The sequence below is a fragment of the Priapulus caudatus genome, unplaced genomic scaffold (genome assembly GCF_000485595.1).
Source record: "Priapulus caudatus unplaced genomic scaffold, Priapulus_caudatus-5.0.1 Scaffold1213, whole genome shotgun sequence".
NCBI lineage: Eukaryota > Metazoa > Priapulida > Priapulimorpha > Priapulimorphida > Priapulidae > Priapulus > Priapulus caudatus.
Genome location: NW_014578274.1, coordinates 22,397 through 39,222, shown reverse-complemented (window position 1 = coordinate 39,222; position 16,826 = coordinate 22,397). Strand labels below are relative to the sequence as shown.

At 46.4% G+C, this 16,826-nt stretch overlaps 3 protein-coding genes across 3 annotated transcripts in view; 1 reads left to right on the top strand and 2 right to left on the bottom strand.

The window, feature by feature from the left end:
* The window catches only part of LOC106815830, a 5,346-nt gene extending 3,897 nt beyond the window's left edge, over positions 1 to 1,449 (bottom strand). Inside the window, exon 1 of the mRNA XM_014820348.1 lies at positions 1,047 to 1,449. Coding sequence (XP_014675834.1) covers positions 1,047 to 1,372 — 326 coding nt within the window. The 5' untranslated portion in view covers positions 1,373 to 1,449. The remainder of the gene's footprint in view (positions 1 to 1,046) is intronic.
* Positions 1 to 8,132, top strand: part of LOC106815829 (mRNA cap guanine-N7 methyltransferase-like) — a gene marked incomplete in the record, with an annotated part of 36,246 nt that extends 28,114 nt beyond the window's left edge. Inside the window, 2 exon segments of the mRNA XM_014820347.1 lie at positions 6,326 to 6,359; positions 6,892 to 8,132. Coding sequence (XP_014675833.1) covers positions 6,326 to 6,359; positions 6,892 to 7,043 — 186 coding nt within the window.
* Positions 8,133 to 9,326: 1,194 nt separating this feature from the next.
* The window catches only part of LOC106815828 (GMP reductase 2-like), a 14,384-nt gene continuing 6,884 nt past the window's right edge, over positions 9,327 to 16,826 (bottom strand). The window contains exons 6-7 of the mRNA XM_014820346.1: positions 10,132 to 10,223; positions 9,327 to 9,573 (exon numbers count right to left, since the gene is read on the bottom strand). Of these exons, the coding sequence (XP_014675832.1) occupies positions 9,327 to 9,573; positions 10,132 to 10,223 (339 nt within the window). The remainder of the gene's footprint in view (positions 9,574 to 10,131; positions 10,224 to 16,826) is intronic.

Below are 16,826 nucleotides of genomic sequence, written 5' to 3'. Positions count from 1 at the left end.
CCAAAACCTAGGTCACCTAGGGCCTAGGGTCAAAAAGACCCAAAGAACTATAGGGTCTTTGTCCTGTGCCTATTTATAATACTGCCCCAGCACCAGCTGTATCAACTCCTAGCTTGAGCTTGGCATATGAGCGAGCCTCAAAGCTGGCTCCGAGGTGCCAGGCATGTGACGAGACACTGCTGTAAATTTAAATTTTCAGAACATCCTTGTTATTTGAATAGTCTACCAAGAATCTCCAGGGCACGTTGTTGGACTACTTCTCTCTGTGCCTGCGTTTATATATTTTTTCTCTGCGCAATTTGGTGTTTCGATTATTATAAATTGCCAATGAAAAGTACAAGTTGAAATGTATATAGGGTACAGCTAGTGACCCCTATCGGTGCCTATTACCCCGATAGCACACTGTAATACCTACCTGTAGTGTTTTTATTTAAAACTGAATCTTGAATCGGATTAAAGCCTGCTATTGCCCAGATGTGGTTGGCCACAAAATTACTCCATCACGGATCGCCGTCTCTGAAGTAATGTATGTATAGCTTGCCCCAGGGTTATAATTAAACCTTTAGGAAACCCGTACACTAGATGCATCGTCGATAAACATAACCATAAATAACTGGTACTAACGCCCTACCTAATACTTCGTAACTCCCAATAATTACGGAGTGCTCGCACACTCTCTAATGGTGTGCGTACATACACGCGCGCTTTACACACAGGCGTTCAACCGCCCTGCCACGCGCCACACACGCACGACACGCACTGGCACGCACACGGCGCTGCAGCCGTTCGTCACATTACGCACAGCACGACGCAACAGCACCACACACACCACACACCACACCACAACACACACACACCACACAGCACACACCACACCACACAACACACAACACACACACACACGACACACACAGCTGCCACCATATACACATATCACACTATACACACACACACACACACACACACACACACACCACCACACACACACGCGACACACGAACATAGGGTGACACACACACAACACACACACGTACGCCACGCTCCCCCCCTTGAGGATTTCCCCAGATGCTCGTGATGTAACTCCGGTAAGGTAGGCACTGAGTCCACAAACCAGGTTAAACTTGCCCGTCTCGTCGACGAGCCGCCGGAACTCGTCGCACGTCGCCAGCGTCGCGCGGTCGCCGACGACGTGCCGCACGTGCGTCTCCACGGTGCGGGGCGCGTGGTCCCAGTACCAGTTACCGCGGCAGACCGATTCGTCATGGCGGCGCGTGGCGCGAACACGAGCGCAAAGCAACGCCACGGCCGGAGCGCCCATCTGACCGTTGCCACCGAAGACGAGAATGCTGTCGGGCTTGTTGCCGTCCGACATGTCTGTACTGTGCCTGCCTCTCTGTGTGTGTGTGTCTCTTGCTCTCGCTCTCTCTCCCTCTCTCGCTCGCGAACTCTCTTTCTCTCTCTCCCACTCCAAGCGGCCCGCCAGGCTATCGTCCAGCCCCGCTGTCGCGCGAAATATCTGACGAGTGCGAAATATCTGAGATAGGACCGCCCCGGCCCCGCCCCGGCCCCGCCCCAAGCCCCGCCCCCCGCATGGTGCCGACTCGCGACCAATGACAGCTTCGTCCCTTTGTGTTTACGATTAGGATTTGTACACTTGAAGGGTTTGTGTAAAATACCAAGTTCTGTAACAGGTTAGGAATGAGCAGTGTAAGGGAGGAGGGAGGAGAAGTTTAGAGTATGGAACTAGTAAGGGAGAACTAGTGAAGAATGAGAAAGGTAGAAGCTGTAGAAGGAGGAGGGGAGAAAGGATTAAATCTATGGTGTGATAACCTGTTGCTGTTGAATATTTTGCATCTGAACTGACAATCAATTCCCAACCAACTGGGTGTAAGGCTAAGCTGGCACAATATGTTCATTTCATACTTTAAATCCGAGTGTTTTCTAGCTCATCAAGAAATCTTAATCGTGAATTAAATCGTGAATTAATTTCCAACGCAATTAATTACGGGGCAGGAAACCCAGATCCTATGCAAGAGGTAGAGTAGACTGGTACACTTACCGACCAGCTCCTGCCATTGTCAATGTGACAAAAAAAAATTTTAATTTATTAGCAGAGGTGAACTCGATTTTGGAACCAAGCAACCAGCAAATTCCACCCTACATTTTGGTATTATTATTTTGAATTTTCCGATGGCTTTGCCCATGCAAAACAAAATATTTCACCCCATCGTGCAGTGCATTCAAAATTTACTACACAGAGTGTTCCCAGATTGCATCTCAGAGCTTCTCAATTCAACAATTTTCCAGGGGCATGCCCCGCGACCCCCCTAGCCACTGATTTTGCATGCGTACTCTTTCTCTCTCTCCGCTCGGCATTGTAAGCTGACGAAACTTCTACCGAGAAAGAATAGAAGCCCGCTTTGCCAAACAGATCACAGATTCGTGGCGCACAATGGAAGTTTGTTCTCATGCACGTGCACATGTTTGTCGGGCATTAGCTAATACACTTCGAGTGATCGTTGTACGTGGCTTGCGAATGTTTGTCGGCAGAAATTTTAGCGCGTCGAGAGAGCCCGCAACCGGTGGGCAAGCGCTCTTTTGCGCTCAGACCGTCGTTGCCTAATCAACTCTCATGTAGGAAACGCTAGACTCATTCCTCTTCTCTCTCTCTCTCTATCTCTTCTCTCTCTGCATCGCCGCGGCTCGGCAGTCTCTCCTCTCTCTCTCGTGCCATGAAGATAAGATCTGCTACTCTGCTCTCTAGCATCTGCGAATCTCTCTCTTCTCTCTCGCTCATCAGATCTCCTCTGCTCTGACTCGAGGCTGTGTTGTGGGTGTGTGTGTGTGTGGTAATGTGTGTGTGTAGTGTGTGTGTGGCGTGCCGTGCGTGCGTGCAGTGCGTGTGTGTAGTGTGTGTGTGTGTGTGTGTGTGGTGCTGTGTGTTGTGTGTGTGGTGTGCGTCGTAGTGTGATAGTTGCAGCGTGCTAACTACAACGCTGTGTAAGATCTTGCGGCGTGAACACGAGAAGACTATTGCAACAACGCGCGATTACAGCTTTTGACAAACTACCGGAAATTATGAAATTGAGCCTGCTGAGCATAGTGCGCAGTGGCTAGAGAGATGGGCTTCATGCGGCCGCCTTGTAAATAACGAGGCGTATTGTGTCCGCGCTATATACAGAGCGGAACGGCGATGTGTACGTGGGTGTGGTGTTTGTTTGTGTGTGGTGTTGTGTGTGTGTGTGTGTGTGTGTGTGTGTAGGCGTGCGTGCCGTGCGCGTGCGTGCAGTTGCGTGCGTGCGTGTGTGCGCGCGACGTGTGGTAGTGTAAACAGAGTTACAGTCTACAAATAGCCCGCTATCTGCGTCCACCCGGCCGGCGGCTACGACTTGGCTGTCGAAGTCGCGCAAATCCCGTGGGAAGTGCGTGTGTCGGCAATTCATGAACTCTAGATATAGAGGCGACTTGTAAGCGCGCGGCTTCGGTCGCACTCTAACCATGGGGCAGATGGCACAGGGAAACCAAGTAAATATAGTTTAATAATATCCTGTCATGAACTGGATATGGCCGCGCATACTGCGAGTGGCGCAGGCTAAAAACTGCCAATAAATCTCCAACCGCCGAATGTGACGAGTAGTGGTGACCTGGAGAGGAGGAGGAGACACGCGAACACAGTAGCGGTTGTCACGCGATCACGCGTGAGTGGATTCCTGGAGAGGAGGAGGAGACACGCGAACACAGTAGCGGTTGTCACGCGATCACGCGTGAGTGGATTCCTCGAGAGGAGGAGGAGACACGCGAACACAGTAGCGGTTGTCACGCGATCACGCGTGAGTGGATTCCACGAGAGGAGGAGGAGACACGCGAACACAGTAGCGGTTGTCACGCGATCACGCGCGAGTGGATTCCTGGAGAGGAGGAGACACGCGAACACAGTAGCGGTTGTCACGCGCGAGTGGATTCCTGGAGAGGAGGAGGAGACACGCGAACACATGCAGTAGCGGTTGTCACGCGATCACGCGCGAGTGGATTCCTGGAGAGGAGGAGGAGACACGCGAACACAGTAGCGGTTGTCACGCGATCACGCGCGAGTGGATTCCTGGAGAGGAGGAGGAGACACGCGAACACAGTAGCGGTTGTCACGCGATCACGCGCGAGTGGATTCCTGGAGGGGCCGCGCAGAAATACTTCTGACTGGACAGTTCGTCGCATCGATTCACGACGAGGCCTCGTGATTTGGCTGCCGACCAGCTGTTTAAAGCTGCGGTATCAGGGTTTTAACAGTGTTTTCCTCACTGAATCGTGTGTTGAAACATAAAATCTGATAGAAATCTAGTGACTCTAGTGGTTTAAGGTCCATCATTTTCCTTCACTTATTCTATGGTAGGCACGGGTACAGAAAATTGCTTGGGTTTATGTCAATTTCAAGTTTTTCACCTAGGAAGTACAACTCGTGGTAATTTGGTTTTACCACTATTTTTTCTTGAGAGGAGTCTCAGCTATTGCACCATAACTTCAATGAGCTTACCACCATTAGCCTAAACTGCTGGTTGGCATTTTCTTTCAAGTAGTATGGGCATACTAGTCACTTTTTGTTTCTTTTTCAAGGCTAAACCTTTCATTTGTACAGTGTAATTCATACCTGTAACTACAGGAGGGGCACGATGAGCATACCTGTAAATACAGCTGGGGTGTGACAAGTTTACCTGTAAATACAGCAGATGGGGTCGTTGTCGTATCAGGTACTACCGATATGTACCCGAGGTAGTTTTAGGTTGTTTAGTATTATGTTTATATTTTTATATGAGGTATGTTTAGGGTTAGGGTTAGGGTACACTTCTGTAGTACAAGTTTGGTACACTTTGTGTATACATATATGTACCTCGGGTACATATCTGTAGTACCTGATATGACAACGACCCATTGAGCGTAAATACAGGTGGGGTGTGAGAAGCATACCTGTAGCTACAGGTGAAGCTTGACGAGTGTACCGGTGACTACACGCGAGGCCTGACGAGCACACCTGTAAATACAGGTGGGTGCGACAAGTGGGGCGTAACGAACGTACCTGTATTCGGCCACACCTCCGGCGTATTTCTTCATCGCTGTGTCAGAGCTCATGCCATAGAACAGCTTGTACAGCCGGCCGTCTCGTTCAATGATGTCACCACCTGACTGATCGTGGCCTGCCAGCATGCCGCCCATCATGACGAAATCGGCACCAGCACCGAACGCCTTTGCAACGTCTCCTGGGCACGTGCAGCCGCCGTCCTGTTCGGGTGGAAAGACCAACATTGGCTATGGCTGTGCAGCTACTGTCCTGTACGGCTAGAAAGATCAAAATTAGCTATGGCTGTGGAGTCACCGTCCTGTAGGGGTAGAAAGGTTTTTGTTAGCTAAGTCTGTTCAGCCCAGTGATCTCTGTATACTAACTGGATAGATCTCAGTGGCCATTAGCTGTAGCCACTGGGCACCTAGCTCTAGTACTATAGCCCGCGTTCAGTAACCTGCGGCAGTTACTGAACGCGGGCTATAGTACTAGAGCTACTGGGCACCGTGACACCACTCCTAGTTCAAGTATTATCATAGAATAGGGTTTTCACAGAACTTGTGACATCCTAGGCAAAACCTCTCTGTATAGAAGATCATATTGTTTGTCTCTCTTTCTCTCGCTGTAAATATACATATAATATATATTGTCACCAACAACATTGCCCGGATTCACAAAAACACCAACTCCATTCGTCTCACACTACCCCGCTCTCCTTTACTTTTTCAAAACAAGTCCACATCAAAATTTCCAACCAATCCCGAAAACCTGCAGGCGTATGACGTACACGACATCACATTTGTGTCATATATATATATATATACAGCGAGAGAAAGAGAGATAAACGATATATATATATATATCAGGAGTAGATAATAGGGAAGGAGTGTGACATCAATAAACAAGGGAAATTCGTCATTTACTAGCCTTATAATACCTACGATTTACTACGCGTAACTCATCCTATTTCTGTACATTTCTCTGTCATCATCTGAGATAATCCAATGTATAGACTGTTTGCACCGAATAGATAGTGCAGTAGCACACCCAAGAAACAGCATTTATGCTAATATATGGTTGATTTATATGGTCTAACTATGTGAACTTTCGAGCTAAATGTTTAAAGTAACATATAATGTCAATTTATACTTAAGAAATATGTCTTATCACATGTATTTGCTTAGTTTTAGTCGGGTACTAAAATGTGAACAATTGAGAAATTTCATTAATCAATCTGCATGTTCATGTATAAGAAACATTTTTTATCTTATACAGGGAACACTATCAAAATCAGAATGGGAAGCTACAAGTGAGTATACTACATGATGTATTTTATTGCATCCTAATTTCTGCATTATAATTGCCTCGAATGAAATTACTAGGTTATTTTTTGAATAACTATGAAGAGAATGCTATGAAATTAAATTGAATATCAATTGAATTAAATGAACCAATTACTAATTATGTCTTGCTAGTAAATAATGTCTTGATCTTTTGAACGAAATGTATTTGTATTTATTTATTGATAATTTTATATTAAATAAAATTATCCTAAATGAAGTTTTAAAATGTACTTGGGATGTGCTGGGGGGCATTAAAAAACTGTAGCAATTTATAAAATATTGCAAAAGTATATCTGATACATAGCAAACTATAAATTCATTGTTGTATCACTTGTGTGATATATTACCACAAACGTAGGCAAATTGAATATATTGTAAGCGGGTAAATCCCACACGCCAGCGAAAGCGATATATTAATTGAAATTGGCAGCTCATAGTTGACAGACATAATAGGGAACTTCTGATCTTACGTCTGGTGTTTACCATTTGTTCTTCAAGGTATCTACTGCGCGTTTGCCTTTGAGAAGCTAGCAGATGACGGCACGCAATTGTCAGTGGATGATAATCCCACCCCGCAAGCTAGCAAGCGAAAAGCACCCGAACAATACTCAGCAGAAGACGAGCCTGCCAAAGCGAGGCCACGTTTGTGACGTGTGCGCCTGAGATATCTACATAAGTTAGTGGCATGGATGAAGTTGGTCCGTGATTCCTGTTACTGCCGGTTTCAGTTAGTGGCGGTGGGTATGCTTGTAACAATGGTGTTCGTGAAACTTTTGTAAAATTGTAAGGTAAATTTGTCTGTTCTGTTTTTATGCGAACTAGTTGCACAATATAATTTGGTGGCAATGCCATTGATGTAATTTCATGTCATAACAGACAGGAGTCAGACAGCATGCCTCCCAGACATTTCCTATAAATTTTCTATATTTTTTATACGATCCTACAACTCCTACATTTTGACTCATCTATCTAGAGTGTGATCGTGACCAGTAGAAAATGTGTGTAAATGTAATATACTGGGCTGATGCATGCTCCTGGACCCCCTAGCCTCATAGTAGATAAGGCCTCATACAAAATATTGAAGGCAAGACTGGCTTATAACAAGTTGTTATTGCTTCATTTATACAAACTGATGTAATGTTCGCCGATCAAAAGCATTTTCTGTTGCCTGGAACAAGGGAGATTGACAGACTTTTTATCATTTCTTTCCTTCCCCCGAATTGAAACCCCTACACCAAACCCAAACATTTTTGTCATGTAGGGAGTCGAAGTGACCATTGACAAAAGCAGATTTGTTAGCCAGATTTCGGTGAGAAACACTTGACCGGTTTTTCATCATTGATCTCAAGTGAGTAGCACATCATAATTACTGGATATTGTTGTTATTATTATGTTCTGTAGTGTAATTTAAATTATGAACTTAATTAAATGGTACAGATTCATTAAAATGAAACCTTCCAGGTGAAAGGTTAGATTGTGAATATGTGAACAGCTGGCTGCTTAATTCCGATTCCTAGATTTCTCCCCCACATTTTCTATAAAATTCAAATTTTGTCCTAAAAATGGCTGGGAGGTATGCATGTGAATGTTTAGAAATCCATTTACTGGCACTGCCATTATCAAACTGTGAACAGACAATGAAATGACCACAAATATATGGTCGATTGCTCCACTGCACTGTTGTCACTGTACTGTCACAACAAAATAAAAATACTCCACGATTTACCTCTAGTTAAAAACATCTGTTACAAGCATAATTTTTCATCTGATGATACAATCATCACGTGTATTTACTGTTTACACAACCATAACGAAATCAATGCACAGTAGTAAGCAAAACATTAGTTGAACCATACAAGGACCTATATTGTTTCCAAATTTAATGTCAGATCTCAACTTCTATTTAAAAAATCAATTATACGTTTTAAATTGTATCTTAAAAATTAATTTTCGAAAACACATTAAATTAGCTCAGTATAGAGCTAGCACGGCCCACTGTGCGCACACCTATGTCGCTGACTAGCACATGATGCCGCTGTTTCACTTACATTAGGAGTCAATATAGATCAAGCGTCACACTCAATTGTAACATTTACTCTCAGAATTTCACGTATAATGTGGCTATTTCACCATTTAGATGTTAGTGAAACACGCAAGGATTTCTCATAAAATCACAATATTCATGCTAGATGTTGTATCTTCCCGGCCTAGCCTAGATACTCGACTACTGATCGGACGGCTCATCCTTTTCTTTCCACAAACACGACAAACGAGGCTTGACCAGAACTAATCAACTTGTGTGCTTCAAACATCTGAATGAAATGATTACATAAGATAAAATATTGATTTTAGAATCAACTCCTCTCTACCAATTGTTTAGCTATCTGAAATTATGTACATGTACCATGTACGAAACGTGGAGAGACACTGATATCAGGGTGTGATTTATATTAAGGTTTACTAGAAATATGAATGCATTAAAAGTACTGATACTGTATCACAATATTAGAAATAATACATCAAACTAGTTCATGATTATTGTGTTTGAATAGTAAATCGTGTGTGTTTATCCTCTAATTTTCTGCTGACAATGTTTAATGCAATCACTTCACTATATGATATGCTTGCATGTAATGGTGTAGGATTGTTTTATTAATCCAATTGTAAATTCCAATTAGCCTGCATACAATTCAACAACAGCAGGCCCTACTACCTGATAACGGATTACAATTAACAATAATATTCACAAAACCTGCAAAAAATAGGGTTACGCCAAAACCAAGGCACGCTCATGCGGGGAAACCAAGGGGAAACAAGCCAAGCACTCTCGATCTACAGCGCACAGACGCCACTGCAACACGGGAGTCAACTGGGGGGCCCGGCTGAAAAGAAAAAAACATCCGATCGGGGCACCGTACTTCTCGCAGTCGCCACTAGGGGGCGGGAAGGGCGGTCTTCGTCGGCATCGTCTGCGCGGCGCGCGTCGTCGGCACGGAGTGCGGCGCGTACACCTCGTTCACCTGCTGCGTGACCCTGATGAAGGTCGTGCGCTTGCTGAGCTCCTTCAGCTTGCCCGCGCCGACGTACGTGCATGCCGAGCGGATGCCGCCGAGAATGTCGAGCAGCGTGTGTGCGACGTCGCCGCGGTACGGGATCTCCACCGTCTTGCCCTCCGACGCCCTGCAAGCACAACACAGCAGCGGTTGTCACGCGCGAGTGGATTCCTGGAGAGGAGGAGGAGGAGACACGCGAACACAGTAGCGGTTGTCACGCGCGAGTGGATTCCTGGAGAGGAGGAGGAGGAGACACGCGAACACAGTAGCGGTTGTCACGCGCGAGTGGATTCCTGGAGAGGAGGAGGAGGAGACACGCGAACACAGTAGCGGTTGTCACGCGCGAGTGGATTCCTGGAGAGGAGGAAGGAGTACAGTCGCGAACACAGCAGCTGGTTGTCACGCGCTAGAGTGGATCCTGAGAGAGGAGGAACACGCGAAGCACAGTGAGCGGTTGCACGCGATTCACAGCGCGAGTGGAATTCTTGGAGAGGAGGGGGAGACACGCGAACCAGTTAGTGCGTTTGTCACGCGACAGTCGACCGCGTGAGTGGAATCCTGGAGTAAGAGAAACACGCGATCACCATATGCAGTAGCGGTGTCAACGCGATCACGGGGCCCGCGAGTGATCCTGGAGAGAGAGAGACATCGCGAACACAGTATGCGGTTTTGCACGCCGATTCACTCGCGAGTGATTTCGCTGGAAGAGGAGAGGAGGATCATGTCGGCGAACCAGTAAAAGCGGTTGTCACATCGATCACGCCGCTGAGTGGATTCCTGGAGAGGAGTAGAGACACGCGAACACAGTAGCGGGTTGTCCAGCACGATCACGCGCGAGTGGATTCCTGAGAGGAGAACACGCGATACACAGTAGCGGTTGTCACGCGCAAGTGGATTCCTGGAGAGAGGAGGGAAGACACGCGAACACAGTTACGGTTGTCACACGATTCACTGCGCAGTGATGATTCCTGGAGAGGATGGAACACGGCGGAACTACAGTAGGCCGTTGTCAACGTTCTGCGATGGATTCCGAAAGAGGGGGAGATGACACGCGAACACAGTAAGCGGTTTGTTCACTCGATCACTTGCGCCGAGTGGATTCCTGAGAGTGAGGAAGGAGACGACGCGAAAACACAGTAGCGGTTTCACAACGAGTCACGCTTTTTCGCGTTGATGATTCCTCTGGAGAGGAGAGGAGAGCACGCGAACTACGAGTAGCGGTTGTCAGCAATTTTTTCACAGATCACGATTGCGCGAGTTGATTCCTGGATGAAGGAGGAAGGAGGAGACACGCGGAACACAGTAGCGTTGTGCAACGCGATCACTCGCGAGTTGGATTCCTGAAGAGGAAGTGGGAGAACACGGGAACTAACAGTAGCTTGGTTGTCGCACGCGACTCACTTGCGCGAAGTCGGATTCCTGGAGAGGAGGAGGACACTCGAACAACAGTAATGCGCGGTGTTCCACGTGGCGAGTGGATTCCTGAGAGGAGGAGGAGACACGCGAAAGACAATCAGTAGCGTGTTGTCACGTCGATCACGCCCGAGTGGATTTCCTGGAAGGAGGAGGAGACCGCGAACAAGTAGCGGTTGTCACGGATTCATTTTGCGCGATGTGGATTCTCTGGAGAGGAGGAGGAAGTAACACGCGACGACAGTAAGCGGTTGTCCAGTGAGCCGCGATCATCACGCGCGAGAGTGAATTCCTAGGAGTAGAGACACCGAACCAGTAGCGGTTGGGTCACGTCGATCTACTGCGCTGAGTGGATTTCCTGGAGAAGGAGACTACGCGATACACAGTAGGCGGTTTGTCAACGCGATCACTGCGCTGGAAGTGGAATTCCTGGAGAGGAGGAGGAAACACGCGAACACAGTACGGTTTGTCACGCGATCGACGGTGGCAGCAGTAATTCTGGAGAGGAGGGGGAGAGCAAGCAGAACACAGTAGCCAGTTGTCACGCGTGAGTGGAGTCCTGGAGAAGGACGGAGGGAACACGCCAAACACGTAGCGGTCGTTGTTCACGCGTGATGGATGTCCTGAGAGTGGATGGAGACCATGGTGGGCGTCGCGAAGACAGTAGCGGGGTTGTCAGCGCAAGCGAGAGTGGATTCTCTGGAATGAGGAGGAGATGACACGCGAACACTAGTTAGCGGTTGTCAGCAGGCGCTAGGATGGTGGATTCCTGAGAAGGGAGGAGGAGAGGCATGGTCACGCGAAGCTAGCAGTAGATGCGGTTGTCACGCGCAGAGTGGATTCCTGGAAGAGGAGGATGAGACACCGAACACAGTAGCGGTTGTCACGGCGCAGAGTGGATTCCTGAGAGGAGGCAGGAGAGGCAGCGCGAGGACAGCAGTAACGGTTGAGTGGCATGGCGATCCGGACAACGGCGTTGAGTGGATTCACTGGGAGAGGAGGAGAGACACGCGAAACACAGTACGGTTATGTCCACGCGTGAGTGATTCCTGGAGAGGAGGAGGAGACACGCGAACACAAGTAGGGCGGTTGTCAACGCGTGAATGGATCCTGAGGAGAGGAGAGGAGACACGCGAACGACAGTAGCGGTTGTCACGACTTATTCTGCGATCACGCGCCTTGAGTGGATTCTGGAGAGGAGGAGGAGTAACACGCGAACACAGTAGCCGGTTGTCACGCGTCATCGCGTGAAGTTGATTCCTAAGAAGAAGCGAGGAGGAGAACACGCGAACACAGTAGCGGTTGTCACGAAGGCGAGTGGATTCCTGGAGATGAGAGGAGACATTCCAACGCGTAACACTAGTAGCGGTTGAATCACGTCGAGTCACTAGCGTGAGTGATTAACCTGGAGAGAGGAGGAGACACGACGAAACACAGTAGTGAGGTTGTAACACGCGACACGGCGCCGAGTGATCCTAGTAGTGGAGGAGGGCCCTGCGGGAGGAAAAGTACTTTCATGACTGGACATTTAATCGATTTCATCGGACAAGGCTTTTCCCAGGAAGTGAGCAACGCAGCCACATCAGCAATCGTCACGCGATCAACGGTTGCGAAGTGGATCCTGGAGGGGCCGCGCAAGAATACTTCGACTGGACAGTTCGTCGGCATCGATTCACGACGAGGCCTTCGTGATTTGGTCTGCCGACTCAGCTGTTTAAAGCTGCGGTACAGGTTTTAACAGTGTTTTTCCCACTGATCGTGACTGTTGAAATACATAAAATCTGATAGAACTAGTGGACCCTAGTGTTTAAGGTCATTCATTTTTCCTTCACGTTAATTCTATGGTAGCACGGGTACAGAAAATTGCTTGATTTCTGTTTAATTTTCAAAGTTTTTTTACCATAGGAAGTATCAACTCAGTGTAATTTTGGTTTAATACCACTATTTTCTTGAGAGCAGTCCTCACTATTGGCACCAATAACCTATCAATGAGCTTACGCAAACATTAGCCTAACTGCTGGTTGATCATTTTCTTTCAAGTAGTATGGGCAAAATCTAGTCACTTTTTGTTTCTTTATTTCAAGGCTAAACCTTGTCATTGTACAAGGATAATCATACCGTAACTACAGGAGGGGCACGAGAGCATTACCTGTAAATACAGCTGGGTGTGACAATAAGTACCTTGTAAAAATACAGCAAGATGGGGTCGTATGTTCGTATCGTAGGGTACTACCCGATATGTAAACCTTGAGGTAGTTTTTAGTTGTATTCGAGTATTAGTTTTAATATTTTTATATGAGGTATGTTAGGGTTAGGGTTTAGGTACACTCTGTAGACAAGTTTGGTACACTTTGTGTATACATATATGCCTACTCGTCGGTACATATCGTGTAGTACATCGATAGACAACGACCCCATGAGGTAATACAGGTGGGGTGTGAGAAGTCAACTGTAGCTACAGGTGAGCTTGACAGACGAGTGTACGGTGATACACGCGAGGCTTGACGGCATTCGACCTTTAATGATAAGGTGGGTGCGACAAGTGTACCTCTAACTACTAAGTGGGCGTAACGAACTGTACATGTTCGGTCACACTCCGGCTATTTCTTTCATCGTCTGGTCAGTGCTCATGTCCATCGAAACACTTGTACAGCCGGCCGTCTCGTTCAATGATGTTCACCAACTGACCTGATCAGTGGCCTGCCAGCATGCCCGCATGCAATGAACGAAATCGGAACACAGCACGAACACGCCTTTGCACGTCTCCTGGCACGTGCCAGCCGCCGTCCTGTCGGGTGGAAAGATTACAACATGGCTATGCTGCTGCAGACTGCACTGTACGGCTTAGAAAGATCAAAATTAGCTATGGCTGTGAGTCCCGTCCTGTTAGGGGGTAGGAAAGGTTTTTGTTAGCTAAGGTCTGTTCAGCCTGCAGTGATCTCTGTATACTAACTGGATAGAATCTTCGTGAGGCCATTTAGCTGTAGCACTGGGCACCTAGCTCTAAAGTACTATAGCGCCGCGTTCGAGTAACTTTCGCGTGCAGCTTACTGAACGCGGGCTATAGTATACAGCTACTGGGCTCACCGTGACACCACTTCTAGTTCAAGTATTTATCATAAATAGCGGTTTCACGGTAACTTGCGACATCCTAGGCAGAAACCTCTTGTATGAAGATCCATATTGTCTTGTCTCTTCTTTCTCTCGCCTTGTCAAAATTACATATATATATATTTGTCACGCAACAAAATTGCCCGGCATTCACAAAAACACCAAACCCCTCCTTCGTGCTCCATCTACTCCGCTCATTCCCTTTACTTTTTACAAACAAGTCCACGATCAAAATTTCCAACCACATCCCAAAAACGTGCAGGCGCTATGACGTACCACGGACATTCAGAATACAATTTGTTCATAATCATATATATAACAGCGAGAGAGAAGAGAGATTAAACGATATTATATATTATATCAGGAGTAGATATTAGCGGAAGGAGTGTGACATCAATAAACAAAGGGCAAATCGTCATTTACTAGCCTTATAATACTCTACAGTATTCTAACGCGTAAACTTCATCCAACTTGAGCTTCTCAAATCGTAAACAGATACATTCCCTAGCATCGTGCGAAATCGTGTTCTCGTATAACACGCAGCATCCGGAGATACAGACTAAACGTACGCCACGATTTATGCCATTCTTTGGCCATCAACTACCAAAAGTATTACCCCGCAAATCTTGCAAACAAAAGGCCAGCTACTAACGGCACTGTCCGCTCACGTTATACGGCGAGACCGGTGTGGCTCGCTGGGAGATTTGGACATTCGACGCACACTCGGACGAGATAACTTTTGGACTCCAGGCACAATAACACGCCGGCATACAGTTTCAGTATACCCCTCCCACTGCTACGCACGGCCAACCGACATATCCCTCCTGCGAGCCACACCGCCTCGGCGAGGTGAGGACAGATGCGTTTAGAGCTGCCTTTTGTTTGCTAAGTTCGCGGGAATACTTTTGTGATTGCGCAAGAGAATCCAATCGTGTCGCTACTTTTAGTCTGTATATCTCCGGATTGGTGTGGTAAGGAGAAAACCATTTCGGCACGTATATGCTAGGCGGAATGTACTGTGTACGATTTGAGCTCAAGTTGGATGAGTTACGCGTAGTACATCGTAGGTATTATAAGGCTAGTAAATGACGAATTTCCCTTATTTATTGATGTCACACTCCTTCCCTATTATCTACTCCTGATATATATATATATATATATATATCCATACATATACATATATAAATTCTGTCGTGTGTTAATCAAAGTTTGTTTTCATGCCAATGAGAATGATAAAATAAGCAGCATTTCGTCATAATCCATTTGAAAAGTTGCTGAGCGCACACCAGCAGAGTTCAGCTTTGAGGAGCGGATGCAAGATGGCGGATAGTGGCACGGTGGCGTTGCTTTCTTACCGACCATGGATTGGCTAACCGCTATCCAGTTAGTATATAGAGATCAGTGGTGCAGCCGCAATCCTCTACGGGCAGAAAGAATAACGTTAGCCGAGTCTGTACAGTCGCTATCATGTACTGTTAGAAATATTAACGTATGCTGGGCTGGTAGGTAAAGGGGACTGGTGCAACCATTGTCCTGCATAGGTAGAATGAATGCAAGACATTAAAAGATACAGTTGGATGAAGTACAGTTACACACAGGTGCATAGACACTCCAAGTGCCAACGTCAACAGAACAAGGCCATATCACAAAACACTCGAAGGCACTCTAATTTTTAAGAAAGGTAACATGAAATAAGACTTGAATAAGAACTGCGACACACAAGTATGAAATCCAAGACTGTATCTACTGAATCACCCCGATAAGATTACAATCTCTGTGTGTCAGCAGTGAAACGTATAGTTATGTTTGAGCTCGCTTATAAACTAGGTATCTCCATTCGTGTTATAGCTGCTGTTGCATATGATGTTGGCAATCTGTCAACGAAAACAACTGCAAAACTGTAAACAAGGTATTTTCTACCAATAGACAGTGAATGATTTGAGAAGGGCAGAAAAGTCACTGTAGGGCATTAAAGATTTGTTTGGTGCAGCCACCAGTTTGTGTAATCCTATAGGTCTGATACACAAAAACACATCTGTATCCATGTCTTTACCTACCACTGTATGTTAACCTAAGGCAATGGTGGTACTTGTACTGTTCAAACACGAGGAGTAGACTAAGTTTTGAAAGCAAAAGTGGAAACAAAGTTACCCAGTATGTGGCATCACACCATCTGCTCATTGCCAACATCTCCCTATATCACCCTTTGCTTAGCTGTGCATGCTGTCACTTATGCCCACTATGGCACATACTACACTTAGACGTGTGCACAACCTGGGCAAATTCTCAGGTGGGGCAAAATGTAGTGACCCAACTGATAAATGATGAGGAAATTTCATTACAGCTTCAAGAAATAAACCACACGTGTGATAAAATTTAACCTAAGGGAGAACTTGATCTCGTTATTATATTATTTATCACATTTAATTACAGAATTATTTATATTGATAATAGCCAAATTTTTATTTTTATTTAATCTACGAAGGCTGCCCTTACACACACAAACTGATGCTCAGGGCTGGGGTCATTGTCAAAAACATCATAGCTCTACGATAATAACTAGCAATATTATCGCACGCGTGAAACAATGGTTGCCGTTGGCAGAAACGTAATAACTAGTCGTGACTATCGCAAGTCTAAGTTGTCGCAAGTCAAAAGCTCTTTAACTCTTTCTTCAAAGGTTCAACGTCACTTCAACCTTCACCTCAAAGAGGTCACGACAATTTAGACTCATGATTACTCACAACGCTCGCGCCGTTACCCCCTCGTCCCCTCCCCTTGCGCCGTTACCCCCTCGTCCCCTCCCCTCACACCGTTATCCCCTCGTCCCATCCCCTCACACCGTTATCCCCTCGT